This window comes from Bos grunniens, chromosome 3 (genome assembly GCF_055505025.1).
Source record: "Bos grunniens cultivar Pamir isolate PY7600 chromosome 3, Bosgru_T2T1.0, whole genome shotgun sequence".
Taxonomy (NCBI): domain Eukaryota; kingdom Metazoa; phylum Chordata; class Mammalia; order Artiodactyla; family Bovidae; genus Bos; species Bos grunniens.
The window spans coordinates 113,420,837-113,434,950 of NC_141167.1; the positions used below are offsets into that span (position 1 = coordinate 113,420,837).

Consider the following 14,114-nt stretch of genomic DNA (forward strand, 5'->3'; position numbering starts at 1 on the left):
AGAAACTTGGGAACCTGCTCAGCAGGTCAGAACAGGTGCGTCTCCGGGGGCTGGGCCTGGCACGGAGACTAGGCAGCCGCCGCCCCCACGGCTCGGGCTGGCTAATGGGCGCCACAGAGGGAGGGAATAAGGGAAAGACCTGGGGGGGTGTGGGATCCCATCATCAGCTGCAGGCTTTACCTGGTAGTGTGTGGAAGGGGCTGTGACGGGAGGGGCCAGGTGGGGGGAGGGGTAGGAAAGGCCCAGGGTGGCTCAAAGAGGGAGGCACCTGGCCAGGAGGAACCAGGGCAAGGCCCTTGTGGGTGGAAAGCAAGCCAGTAGTCCTGCACCCCGGCCAGTCTTGCTGCCTTCCCTTGGGTTTTGCTGAGTTCCCCAACTTCCCAGAGGGGCTCAGCTTTCGAGCCAGAATCGGAGAAGACCAGAATAGAGGACAGTACTGCCCAAATACTTCATCCACTAGATGAGAAAACAGAGGCCCAGAGTGGGGAAGGGGCTTGCTGGAGGACACAGCTTAGGTAGTATGAGACATCTCTACCTTTGAGGTAGGGAATTAGATAAAAGGCAAGAATACTGGTAGCCATTCCCTTCTTCAGGGGATCTTCCCAACTCAGGGATGAAACCCAGGTCTTCTGCCTTGCAGGCAGTTTTTACCGTCTGAGCCACCGGGGAAGCCCCAGAGACCCCTCAAAAGGAACTTAAGTGATCGCCTCCCCAAAGCCTCCCCACCGACATAAGAGAAGCCAAGGGATTGACCAAAGCATTAACCCCACAGATTGCTGGCCTCCCTAGCAGGACTCTCCATCAGCGTCAACACCTTCTCACTACTGGTCAGGAGTCCCCACACTGCACCAGCACCACCTGAGCGGAAAGGGGCTCCTTTCCACCACCTCTGGGGTCGCTTTAACCATTTACCCCATGGTTACTGAACAAAGCCACATTTCTGGGCTTTGCAAGGACAATCGATTTCAAATACTCTGTCCTTGTATTCCTATAAGTATACTGTTACTGGTCAGACCATCTGTTTCCATGTTGCCTGTAATGTTACTGCCAAGTTACACGAAACCTTACTGACCTATCTGGGATAGCCAGAGAATGGGGCAAACTCAACTCCCTGAAAACTAAGGGAAGGGGAGGCGCAAGATCATTGACGTACTGGAGCTAAAATATATATATATATATATATATATATACAGGTAGACAGGAGAGAGGAGGAAATGTATACAGGTTAAAATCTTGCAGCAGGGTCCTTTTGTCTGGAGAGGGGCAGGCAGGAGGAGTCAAGGACAGCATGGTGCAGGGGTGGGGGTCATTTCATGTAGAATATTTTACACACACACATACATACACACTCCTGATTCCATCTGTCAAAATCTTACTCATCTTTCAAAGCTGACCTCAGATGCCACATTTTCCATGAAGCCTTCTCAGTTCCTCCCACCTAAAATTAATCTTTCTCCCTTCTGTTCTTCCTCAGCCTCTGCTAGTCCCTTTATTATAGCTTGCGTACTCATAATTTGTGCACATCTTATCTCCTTAACTAAATTGTAAGCTTCAATTCAAGAAGCATCGATTGAAGCCTGCTGTGTGCCAAGGATTCAGCAAATGTGTTAAATGAGGGACGGGATGAGAACTGTAGTCTGTGAACTCCTGGAAAGTCAGGCTTGTTTTGTAATCTTGGCTCAATCATCCATGCTAGCACAGTCCACAGCACTTAACGGGGACTGGATGCACTTTTGTTGAAGGCATGACATTATGGATAGAAAAGGTGGTCAGGTACGGAGTGGAAATCCTGACTCTCCCGGACCTGGTCAGCGACCCAGACTTTAACCCTGCCTCTGGACCATGAGCCCAACTCTGGACCATGACTCCAGGGGCTCTAGATCCCAAATCTCACAATGTTCATGGCAGTGACCTCTTCTTAGAGCACTATTTCCCACGAGGACCAGGCTGAATGCCAAAGCTCCTGTTTCTCTCCACCTCTGCCAGAGTGAACCCCTTCCCCTCTTCAGGACTCACCTGTGCCAGGGGAGCAACCCCACCCCGATGTAGCTTTGAGATCCACAGTGGCAGGGGTGGGGTAAAGCCGGGGGGAATAAGAGGGAGGAGCACCCTGTGTTATAATTATAATTATCACACTTCGGATCCTATCGCACGATTTCAGAGGAGCTCCTTTCCTTCCCACGGATTCACCCCCCTGGTCCAGGAAACCCCAGGAGAAACTGAGGCACAGTGGTGGGAAAGCAGTATGATCACAAGGTGGGCACCCAGTCCCTATATCTCTTTCACCTTTTCCATTCACAGTACATCCATGGCGTGGCCGGTCAAGATGTCTAGGGCCCTCCATCACTCACCTGCAGTTCCAGTCATATGGAGCACTGGGCTCCCGCTGGACTTACCAGGGCTGTCAAGGCCAGGCTGTGCCAAATATTTTTTCATGGGTATGTTGAGGTCCTAGTAAACACCAGAGGTGGCCTTGGAAGGAGGACTAAGGCTACCACTGGGCCTGAAAGGGAGCACCTGGGCCAGGAAGTCACTTCAGGCCTCTGCTGGAGGTAGGGATCTGTGTCCTCCTCCTCCAACAAGCATCTGTCTCCAAGTCCCTCTGCCCGCTGTGTCCTCAGTCCTGTATATTTCACATGGGCCATGCTCTTGGGGAACACGCCCTCATTCTTAGGCCTTGCCTGCACTCTTCTGGGATGAAGCTTGCAACAGGCAAATTCCAGGGTTGGGGCCAGAAGGGAATATTTTTTGGAGAAGACTTTGCAAACAAGTGTGTGGTCTCTTGAGTTCTGTTCTCTCTCCCTCATTGAATCCCCATTCTCCTCATGCCTCACTACCTACCCTCCTCCCACCCACATTCTGGGCCCTAAGAATGGGAATAATTCAAGTCAAGGTGGCCTCCTCAGCATGTGTATTGTTCTACTGGCATCACTGCAGGCATGCCTGCATGCCTGAGTTCATTCAACAGACATTTAGTGAGCACCTCCTCACGCCAGGCCGCAGGCAGAGGATAGAGGTGTGTAAATCATGTGGTCCCTGCCTCAAGGGCCCTCAGTTAGGAGAGACAGATGCATAATAACACGCCAGGCCCCTCCATCACGCGTTCCCTGCACGTCTCTGTATGTCCATGCCCAGGGCTTTCTGTGTGTGTCTAACTTCAGATGTTCATCGTCTAATGTGTCCAAGCATCCGCTTGTAACCTGTGTCTGTCTCCACGGAAGGCCGCACACCTCAGCCAAACCGGTTGGAGTGGGTTGTGCTGAAATTTTTGTTTGTGTCAATGGGACTTGGAGGTGAGTCAGGGAAGACCAAGGCTGGGTGGGGTGCTGTGGAGGAGAAGAAGAGTGAGAGTGAGGGTCAGACTGAGTGAGCAGGGGAAGAAGGGAGTGGGTCAGGATGGGAGGGGCTGGGGTGGGGCATCAGCTATCAGGAGGGTATCAGGAGGATGGGTTGGGGGAAGGAGGAGATGAGAGGGCCTCTTAGTGAGTAATATCCTGTTTGTCTGAGGTGAGATCCCAGGTCAAAGAGTCAGAGGCTGGCAGGGAGACCCTTGGGCTTTGCAAGAGACAAAAGCAGACAGTAAAGCCGAGCAGAACCAGTTGGAAGCATGAGGGTGGACGAAATGTCTACATTCCATTTCTATACAGCTTTGTTTCTTTGTGTGGTATTAAGCCATTTCTGCCGTTTGTACAGAGAAGTGTCAGGGGGTTGACTGAGGCTGTAGTGGAAGATTACTGATAGGGGACGTGACTCCATCCCTCAGGACCAAGGCTATTTCCAGTAGAAGCTTCGAGATCCCTCTTCCTGCTCCTCCCTGGGACTCTGTTCACCCACAGAGGGCTGGACAGTGACCCCGATACTCTGGCAGCTTTTCCTCCTCTGAAAAGTGCCTTTGCTCCCCTCCAGCTGGAGCTTCACTGCGCCTGGTATCAGGACGATGGCGTCCTGCTTCCTAAGAGATTTCCTCTAAACATTGCCATGCGCTGTGCTGTTCCTATCTGGCTATCCTGCGAGTCCATTGATTCCCCAGTACCCAGCCCCATCCTTTCCTGTTGCCTAATAACAACCACACTTTCCTGTTGCCCAACAACATCCCTTAGAGCTTAGGGGGCTGGATTTGTTTGTTCCTAAAAAGCCCTGAAGCTGAGTGAGGAAGTAGCTGAGCATAAGGCATATTTGGGTCCTGTTTCTCAGTAGGATGATGCGTGCAGAGCCCCCTCCTCCTTGCGTTCATCCCAGGACCTCCCCAAGCTTCTGTAAATACATAATCACAGAATCAAGGACCACAGTTTGGGTAAAGAGAGAGATGCCTTCATTCTTTGACACTGTGGTCTCTGGGTACTCCTGCCCAGTCGCTCAGTCATGTCTGACTCTTGTGACCACATGGACTGTCGCTTGCCAGGCTCCCCTGTCCATAGGATTTTCCAAGCAAGAATACTGGAGTGGGTTGCCATTTCCTCCTCCAGGGCATTTTTCCTCACCCAGCGATCGAACCCACATCTCCTGCATTGGCAGGTGGGTTCTTTACTATGGAGCCCCCGGGGAAGCCCTGGTCTCTGGGTGGACTAGCACTTTTAGAAGGTTCTGGAAATAGGTCCTGACTGGCCAAGGACAAGAGTAGGAGCCCTTGTGGAAATCAGAGTCTTCCAAGTGCTGACAAGAGCAGGAGAAGATGGCAGTGGTTTAAAGGGCAAAGCTCAGGTGGAGACCAAAGAGTTCAGTGAGAGAATGGATTCTAGCGATGACCCCAAACTGTGCTTCCCTGCATTTCCCCATTCCTGTCCCCACCCCCAACCACAGAAAGAACCAGGCTCCTTCCAGGGAGCCCACCTGTTAGAAAACATGTAGACAGCCCCCAGGGACTAGCCCCACATGCAGAGCCTATACTACCAGGACATCTTTAGGTAATATCTGGCCTCTTAGTTTCTGAAACTTGTCTCCAGGTATCCAGCTTAGATACTGAGGGTGTGGCTCCTCTCTGCACCAAAGAGGCTGCCACTTCCCAGCCATCAGCCTGGGTTTCTGACACCACCTGGCTTGGCTTCCCCAGGGGAAAGCCTTCCGAGGCCCTGAGATATAGCATCACCCCAGGACCAGGCCCTGGGCGGCAGGACAGTGCAGAGCAGAATATGGGGCTGTGGATGGAGAAAAACATCATGACACCCAGGAAGCCTGAAAGGACTGGGAGACTGGAGGGAAGGGCCTGAGGGGAGAGGCCAGTCATCAGATGAGAGGGGCAGAAGCTGAGAGGACATGAGCAGGAGGTAGGAATCAGGGGAACCAGTAGGATCTGGGGTTTCCTGTAATTGGAGGATGGATTTTAGTATGACATTTGTTAGCGGAGTCCTCCTTCTGTATGATCCAGGAGTACTCACCTCTCTCTCACCTCAATTCGAATCCCCTCCTTCCCACGTGCGTGCTAAGTCACTTCAGTCGTGTCCGACTCTTTGCGACCCTACGAACTGTAGCCCACCTCTGTCCGTGGGGTTCTCCAGGCAAGAATACTGGAGTGAGTTGCCATGCCCTCCTCCAGGGGATCTTCCCAATCCAGGGATCAAACCTATGACCCTTACATCTCCTGCATTGGCAGCTGGGTTCTTTACCACTAGTGCCACCTCGGAAGCCCTTTCTCTCCACACCAGGACCCAAAGTTACATCAGACCTGCAGCTCCACCTGTTTCTACAACCATGCTCAACTCTCAGCAGGCAGGCATCGCTGCCCTGGTCAGAGGCCAGGATGCCATGCAGCTGTGGAGGAACCCTAGTCTAAGTGCCCTGGTTCTCGCTCTGCCTGGTCCTGGAAAGCAGGGACTGGGTCCTTCAGGTTCCGAGACACCCCCAAAGCCCCACTGCAACAGGACTAGTTCTTAGTCTTGCTCCCGCTTCTCGCTCTGCCTGGTCCTGGAAAGCAGGGACTGGGTCCTTCAGGTTCCGAGACACCCCCAAAGCCCCACCGCAGCAGGACTAGTTCTTAGTCTTGCTCCCACTGCACTCAGAGACTTGGGCCTGTCCTGCATCAGTTTTCAGTCCCAGAGATAGCCAGGCGGGGAGCTTTTGAGCTGAGGATGGAGGAGGTAAGTCCCAGTTGCAGGAGAAGCAGGAAGAGTGGAAGTGGAAGCTTCAGAGTGGAAGCCCAGTTAGAGCATGCCCCTGACTCCCTCCTGAGCATCTTCCACCACACATTCCAAGATGTACTTGAGGCTTTCTGTGAAGAAATCCCTAGTTACTGCCCTCCAGCCTCATCTTAAAGCCTTCCTGCTGAACCTCAGTTTTTCCTTCAACTCTAAAAGTGGCATAGAAGAAGGGCTGGGGATCAAGAAACAGTGCAAGAGTCCCTTGCCTGTGATAACCAGTGAGATCAGGAAGCACTGGTCTATGGGCTATATGGAGAGGCAGAGGAAGAAGGACTAGAGTCTAATCTCCCCATTCTAGCCGGCTTCTCTCCCTGGGCCCAGGCCTCCACACTCGAAGGTCCTCTGTGGAGAAATACTACTCCCCATATATTGAAGCTCGCTTAGGTCCTCATCAGTGATCAATGATGAGGTCCCTATGACTGTGTCCAGGGACCCCAAACTGCTTCTACATTTCTAGCACACAGCCAAAGGGGAGAAACCTGGTCACCCCTAGAAGGTTCCAGAGCTCCTTGCAGAAAAGTCAGATGGTCAGCTCTGTTCAGCAGCAGAGAGAGGGCACGGGGACAAAAGACAGAGATCCAGAGAGAAAAACACAAAGTGGAAATGGTGAGAGAGACCTCAAGGCATAGTGATACAGGTTGAAACTTAGACAAAGAAACGGAAGGAGAAACTCACAAGTTATTGAAGAGGGGTAATTTAAAGAGACAACAAGCTGAGACAAAATCTGAAACAGACAGAAAGACCTAAAGAGACATTTCTGGATGCCTGCTTGCCCACTGTTGGGATCACTCAGGTATTTCCCTCTTCCACCCTCAATTTCCACCACTCAATTGACCCATTGATACTTTCCTACTTAGTATCACCATGGCTCAGGTTCTTCCCCATCCTCATCCCACTGCTCTATCATTCTCTAACTCACCTGATGTTCACTCCCCTCCACCCCAAGTCTGCTTACAGTTCTGCTTTTCTCTCAAACTCCTTTCAACTCACGTCTCAATCACGACTCAAGATCTGGCCTCTTGAAGTCTCTGGTCCTGGTCATTCCTCTGGCCTTCCGTTTGCCCACTTCCTTATTCTGGCTGAGCTGAGCAAAGAGTCAGTGGGGCCAAGAAGGTATGGGGACAGGAAATCAACTAGCCAGAATGAGCTGTGGGAAAAATGTAGAAAGGTCAGAGGACAAAAAAGCAAGAGCCAGAGAGACCGCCAGAAGGATAGGACAGCCTGGGAGATGTAGGTAGAGGAAATTGAGAGTCCTGACAGTGTGACTAAGACCCCTAGGGTCCAATTGTTGGCTTTCTGTGTGACTGGACAATGCTGAGAACCAGAGATGGTTCCAGGGGAAGAAGATGGGGTTATGGAAGGGTAAAGACAGACTAAGAGTTTTGTGAAGGTTTGAGACAAGCGGGTGTAGATTTAGGGCTGGGACAGATATGAGACTGAAAAGCTGAGCTGCAGGGATCCTTGCTTGCCAGAAATAGCCAACTGAGGAGACTGAAGTCATAGGGTCACATCAGGATTCTGAGACTTTCAGGATGATCAGCCCCTCCCCCTACTCCTGGACAGAGGTTGTCCCTGTATATTATTAGCAGGTGGAAAGCAGGTCCAGAGAAGGAGAAGCCCTGGTAGCCCTTCTCCCTATTTCTCACAATTCTCTCACAGGTGTCTTTCACTTTATCTTAATGCCCTTTCAGCTTTTTACCATTGATGGAGCCATTGCTGCTGCTGCTGCTGCTGCTGCTAAGTCGCTTCAGTCGTGTCTGACTCTGTGCGACCCCATAGATGGCACCCCACCAGGCTCCCCCGTCCCTGGAATTCTCCAGGCAAGATCACTGGAGTGGGTTGCCATTTCCTTCTCCAATGCATGAAAGTGAAAAGTGAAAGTGAAGTCACTCAGTCGTGTCGGACTCTTAGCGACCCCATGGACTGCAGCCTGCCAGGCTCCTCCGTCCATGGGATTTTCCAGGCAAGACTACTGGAGTGGGGTGCCATTGCCTTCTCCAGATGGAGTCATTACACACCACTTAAGATGCTGTCCTGGAGTGTCAAGTGTGTGTCAGACAAGCACAAATTGGTTTATTTTCTTCCTCTCTTCTCTCCTTTTTCTTCCCCTCTTTTCCCCTCTCCAAGTTTTTTTTTTTTTCTTCCTCCAAAATACGGGCTTGATTCAGGCTAACCAGGGGAGGAAGGAGTCCTCCCCCAGGTCTATGTTTGGGATGCCAATGGACATGTCAGACACCTCTGACTACTAGGTGGAACTGGAAGAGGTACAGAAGTGGCAGGAACAGCTAAGGAGCACGTGAGGTTCAGGCTGCATGTTCAAGTGAGATGCGGACTGCTGAGGACTCAGAGTGGCAGCTGGGAGGAGAAGGAAAACAAAGCTGGGAGAGAGGAGCTGGAAAGGCCCCTGGGGTGGGGAGTTCCCTGTTGTGTCCAGGAGAAGCAGAAAATGAGTCTGGCGGAACCGCCAAAGACTTAAGCAAAAGCAAGAGCCTAAAATGGGCATATAGGGCAGGTCGGTTAAAGCAAAACGACACCACCCTCAAGGCAGCTCCTCATTGAAATCTTAGGAGTCCTCAGTGAAATCTTAGGACAGATTTGAATCCAGCATTTGGGAGATTAGCTAGTTAGAAGCCTTAGGGAAAGACTGACTTTCAGATTTCAGCCAAGGATGTTAGTAATGATTTTTTTTTTTAACCACGATCTGGAAAACTGAGGATCCCCTTTGCCAAAATCAGGGAAAGCTATAGTTGGGTGGGCAGGGACTTTCAAAGCTACTGCTGGGTCTCGGCTTAAAGGTATAGGTAAGGAATAGGTCCTCATACCTTCCTGCCCATACCCTCTTCATGCTATTTTTCTCTAAGGACCAAGAGTTAGGATCTGGAGTGGGAAAAGCCCTGCTGTGCTGTTCCTGAATGACACCTCCATCCCTACTGTAGCTCGAGTCACTCTCTAAGGCCTTGGTTTCTGGGACATGATGGGGACCAAGCTGATGCTATAGAAACCAAAGGCAAAAGTAAGCAGTCATCACTCCCATTTACAGCCCAGCCCCGACAGACACAAGGCCTGTTTCTGTCCTACCTCAGCAATGCTGGAAGTAGAAACCTGCCTGCATTCTCACCTGTAGCTAAATCTAGTCAGTGTGGGTCTGGGCCTCTTCATTCTTCCCTGGGTCTTGCAGGGATGAGTTAAGAAGCAGCTCAGGGACCTGGCTTGAATAAAAGGCTGATACCAGGAAGGGGCAGGAGTCTGTTCTTCTCACTCCTCCCCACCTTCACCTCTATCCAGCTTCTAAGGCTGGGCAGCTTCTGCCCTGGATCTTATCAGGAGAAACTCCCTGCCCTTAATTCTGAGTTCCAGATGCCACAGTACCTGTTTCCTTGTGCTGTATGAGTTCATGAGACAAGATGAAATCAGGAATTACTCTTCCTAGGACTCAATAGTGAAAAGTTCTCCAAAGTTCCAGATCTCTTCCCTCACCCCAACCCAATCTCTCCTCTAGCCCTCGCCCTGGCCCCCTCCCCCCTGCACAGTACCCTGAGACTGGGCTCTACTACCCTCTAGTGGCCAGAGAGGAAAGGGCTGTCCCACCCAGTCAAGACTTTCAAGCCTTTACCACAGATCTCTGGTTTGTAAGACAACTAAGAGATTAGCCTTTGCCCTGCTTCATTCCGTATACCAAGGCCAAATTTGCCTGTTACTCCAGGTGTTTCTTGACTTCCTACTTTTGCATTCCAGTCCCCTATAATGAAAAGGACATCTTTTTTTGGATAATCACGATGGTATGATCACTCACCTAGAGCCAGACAATCCTGGAATGTGAAGTCAAGTGGGCCTTAGAAAGCATCACTACGAACAAAGCTAGTGGAGGTGATGGCATTCCAGTTGAGCTATTTCAAATCCTGAAAGATGATGCTGTGAAAGTGCTGCACTCAATATGCCAGCAAATTTGGAAAACTCAGCAGTGGCCACAGGGCTGGAAAAGGTCAGTTTTCATTCCAATCCCAAAGAAAGGCAATGCCAAAGAATGCTCAAACTACCGCACAATTGCACTCATCTCACACTCTAGTAAAGTAATTCTCAAAATTCTCCAAGCCAGGCTTCAGCAATACGTAAACCATGAAATTCCAGATAGTCAAGCTGGTTTTAGAAAAGGCAGAGGAACCAGAGATCAAATTGCCAACATCCACTGGATCATCAAAAAAGCAAAAGAGTTCCAGAAAAACATCTATTTCTGCTTTATTGACTATGCCAAAGACTTTGACTGTGTGGATCACAATAAACTGTGGAAAATCCTGAAAGAGATGGGAATACCCAACCACCTGATCTGCTTCTTGAGAAACCTATATGCAGGTCAGGAAGCAACAGTTAGAACTGGACATGGAACAACAGACTGGTTCCAATTAGGAAAAGGAGTACGTCAAGGCTGTACATTGTCACCCTGCTTATTTAACTTATTTGCAGAGTACATCATGAGAAACGCTGGGCTGGAAGAAGCACAAGCTGGAATCAAGATTGCCGGGAGAAATATCAATAACCTTAGATATACAGATGACACCACCCTTATGGCAGAAAGTGAAAAGGAACTAAAGAGCCTCTTGATGAAAGTGAAAGAGGAGAGTGAAAAAGTTGGGTTAAAGCTCAACATTCAGAAAATGAAGATCATGGCATCTGGTCCCATCACTTCATGGGAAATAGATGGAGAAACAGTGGAAACAGTGTCAGACTTTATTTTTCTGGGCTCCAAAATCACTGCAGATGGTGACTGCAGCCATGAAATTAAGAGACACTTACTCCTTGGAAGAAAAGTTATGACCAACCTAGATAGCATATTCAAAAGCAGAGACATTACTTTGCCAACTAAAGTCCGTCTAGTCAAGGATATGGTTTTTCCAGTGGTCATGTATGGATGTGAGAGTTGGACTATGAAGAAAGCTGAGCGCCGAAGAATTGATGCTTTTGAACTGTGGTGTTAGAGAAGACTCTTGAGAGTCCCTTGGACTGCAAGGAGATCCAACCAGTCCATTCTGAAGATCAGCCCTGGGTGTTCTTTGGAAGGAATGTTGCTAAAACTAAAACTCCAGTACTTTGGCCACCTCATGTGAAGAGTTGACTCATTGGTAAAGACTCTGATGCTGGGAGGGATTGGGGGCAGGAGGAGAAGGGGATGACAGAGGATGAGATGGCTGGATGGCATCACCGATTCGATGGACATGAGTTTGGGTGAACTCCGGGAGATGGTGATGGACAGGGAGGTCTGGCGTGCTGCAATTCATGGGGTTGCAAAGAGTCGGACACAACTGAGCGACTGAACTGAACTGAACTGAAGAGATTAACCAGCAACGTTTTATAAATGAGAAAGAAAAGGCCTAGAGAAAAATAATCACTTTGAGAGTCAGGATATAGCTGGAACCAGAACCCAGGTTTCCTGACTCCCAGGTGAGTATAGTTTACGTTCACTGTCTCCACTCTGAGTTTTGTCTCCTCTTCCTCACTCATCCCTGGGGAAATCAGAACCAAACAGAAAAGTGCCAGAGCGAACTTGCCTGGCTGCCCAGTGGTGAAGACGCCGGGCTTCCACTGCCTGGGGCGAACGTTGCATCCTTGTTGGGGAACTAAGATCCCACATGCCAAGTGGCAGGCCTCTTCCCCCTCCCCTCCCGACCCCCAAAATATGCTAAAGTCAGAAGCACATGGTTCCTCCTCAATATTTGCTGAGCAACGCCGGCACCTGAAACGTCGTAGTCCCAAGTGAATTCGCAGCTTAAACAACAGGGGTCTTTCTGAAGAACTGGCTCTCCTCGGTCTGAGTTCAACACTCATCATTTTTATTGACCTAGCACAGCTCCTGTTGCCATGGTGACAACACTGCTTCCCGGTAGCTCCCCAGGTCTCCTGTCTCCACGGTTACCAGTGCTTTGCGACGTTCAATTTGCAGCGTCGTGCTGCAGCCGCGGCAGTGGTTGCTGGGTGACGGCGGCAAGAGCCGGGGCCTTGAGGTGGGGACCTGGAGGGGCTTCCGGTAGGGGCGGTTCCAGAGAAGCTTGAGCCCCCATATAGCTGGGCTCCGGGCCGCCGGCCCCGCAGCTCGCCTCTACCGGGTCCCATGGCTGGGGCTGTGGGCGAGGCGCGGGGCTCGGGCTGGACCTGGCGGCCGGTGGCGCAGGACCCGCTGCTGGCGCGGGCCTTCCATTCATGCACTGAACTGCGGGGACGGTTCTATCTGGTCGGGGGGCTCCTAGCTGGAGGAGCGAGAGAGCCGAGCAGTGAAACAGTGGTCTTCGATCCGGCTGGGGGCCAGGCCGTGCGTGTGGCAGCACGGGGCGGCCCGAGGCGCAGCCACCACGACGCGGCGCCGGTGGGCGGTCGCTGGCTCTGCGTGGTGGGCGGCTGGGACGGGTCGCACCGCTCGGCCACTGTGACCGCTTTGGACACGGACCGCGGTGTGTGGGAGGCGTGGACCGCCGGCTCCGGCAGCTGCCCCCCCGCCGGCCTCAGTAGTCACACCTGTACCCGAATCTCCGACCGAGAGCTGCGGGTAGCAGGCCGGGAGGGCGGGACCCGCACTCAGCGTCGTTACGGAAGCATCTACACGTTAAGGCTGGACCCTGGCGCCCGCACCTATTGGTATGACCTCCCCTGCCCTAAAATTTTGACCCTTCCTTCACCTGCACCCTGGAAAAACAGATTCGCAGGCAGTTTATCTAACATCCTCACCCTAGCACCATTCTTCCCTGGGAACCTTCCATGTCTAAGAGTTTAACTCCCTTTCAATATTACCCTTCATCTCAACTGAACTACATGTGGCCCTTTCCATGTCTCCCTTCTATCGCTGGCGAGGGGAGTGGGGAAAAGGCAGTATACAGCACTTACATTTTCTAGAAAACCCAACTCAGGCCTGAATTTCACAGCTATAAGGAAGAAGGCTGCCACACTGCTTCACGCTCGGGTCACTGTGCTGCTTTGCTCCAAAGTCCTGGGCCCCACCCAGGTCACCAGCTATTACTCTTTGGGGGCTGCAACTCAGCTGAACCAGAAGTAGCTGGGCATTGGAGTCATGGGAAGATTAAGGTATTGTCTACTCACATCTCGCTAAGGGTGGAACGCGGCTAAACTTTGGATGCCCAAATCCCTCCAGACAGTCCCTTCTTTCTCCCTCAAGGAGGAACCGCCTGTTGCCCCCCATTTGATGGAAAAGCTTTCAAGGCTCGTGAGCAGCGGGCAGGGGTCCCGGCAGGGGCCTCGAGGACTGCGCCATCACTCATGTTCTGTGGTTGGGCCCTTTGCTGTCCTGTTCGGTGGAGAAACTTTGACCAGAGCCAGAGACACCATCTGCAATGACCTCTACATCTATGATACCCGTAAGAGCCAGCTTAAAGGTTGAGAAGGGGGAAAGGTGGGAAGACAGGAGAACCTGAAGACTACAGAGAGATAAAGGATGGAGTAAAGGGGTAGGGAGGAGGAAGAATTAGTCGACAACTTAAAGGAATACACAGAATATTAAATTTTTGAGAGGCCTGCAAATCATGGGAGGAGAAAAACAATGAGCAAGCCTTTGTCTTCTTGAGAGCCCCATGGGAGCCAAAGTGCTACGGCCTCAATAACCACCCTCTGCCCTTACCCAACAGGAAAGTCTCCTTCTCTGTGGTTCCACTTCCCCTGTGCCGACCATCGACTAAAACGCGTGGGCCATCGCACCTGCCTTTGGAATGATCAGCTCTACCTGGTTGGGGGTTTTGGTGAGGATGGCAGGACAGCTAGTCCACAGGTTTGCATTCTAGACCTCTTTATCTAAAGAATAGTGCCAAGATACACTGCCAAGCCTCTGTTTTGTCGCAAACTCAAAGCATTATCACAGAGCTATCTTCCTCTTTTCAAATGCTGATTAAATTGCAACCTGAGAGTCAACACTGTCTCTGAATCTTTTGGTGGGGAGGGAAGTAAATAAGGAGATGCATCTTTATTTGCAAAGGAAAGGATAAA

The 14,114-nt window shown here is 51.1% G+C and overlaps 1 protein-coding gene across 2 annotated transcripts; it reads left to right on the forward strand.

Annotated features, from left to right (window-relative positions):
• Positions 1-12,089: 12,089 nt before the first annotated feature.
• On the forward strand, positions 12,090-14,039 carry KLHDC9 (kelch domain containing 9). 2 transcript variants are annotated; one of them, XM_086393687.1, is made up of 4 exons: positions 12,090-12,758; positions 13,043-13,202; positions 13,294-13,492; positions 13,760-14,039. In XM_086393687.1, the coding sequence occupies exons 1-4, from the start codon at positions 12,238-12,240 to the stop codon at positions 13,924-13,926; spliced, it is 1,047 nt and encodes a 348-aa protein (XP_086249813.1). In that variant the 5' UTR covers positions 12,090-12,237; the 3' UTR covers positions 13,927-14,039. The 2 variants fall into 2 exon arrangements, 1 of the variants encoding a protein (XP_086249813.1); XR_015161269.1 differs by lacking the exon at positions 13,043-13,202.
• The last annotated feature ends 75 nt before the right edge of the window (positions 14,040-14,114 follow it).

Excerpts from the sequence above, each read along its gene's own strand:
- KLHDC9 (XM_086393687.1), top strand. The coding sequence starts at position 12,238 with ATGGCTGGGGCTGTGGGCGAGGCGCGGGGCTCGGGCTGGACCTGGCGG. Across the intron at positions 12,759-13,042 it reads CCTGGCGCCCGCACCTATTG|CTATAAGGAAGAAGGCTGCC; the intron begins GTATGACCTCCC and ends TGAATTTCACAG. Across the intron at positions 13,203-13,293 it reads GGAGTCATGGGAAGATTAAG|GAGGAACCGCCTGTTGCCCC; the intron begins GTATTGTCTACT and ends TTCTCCCTCAAG.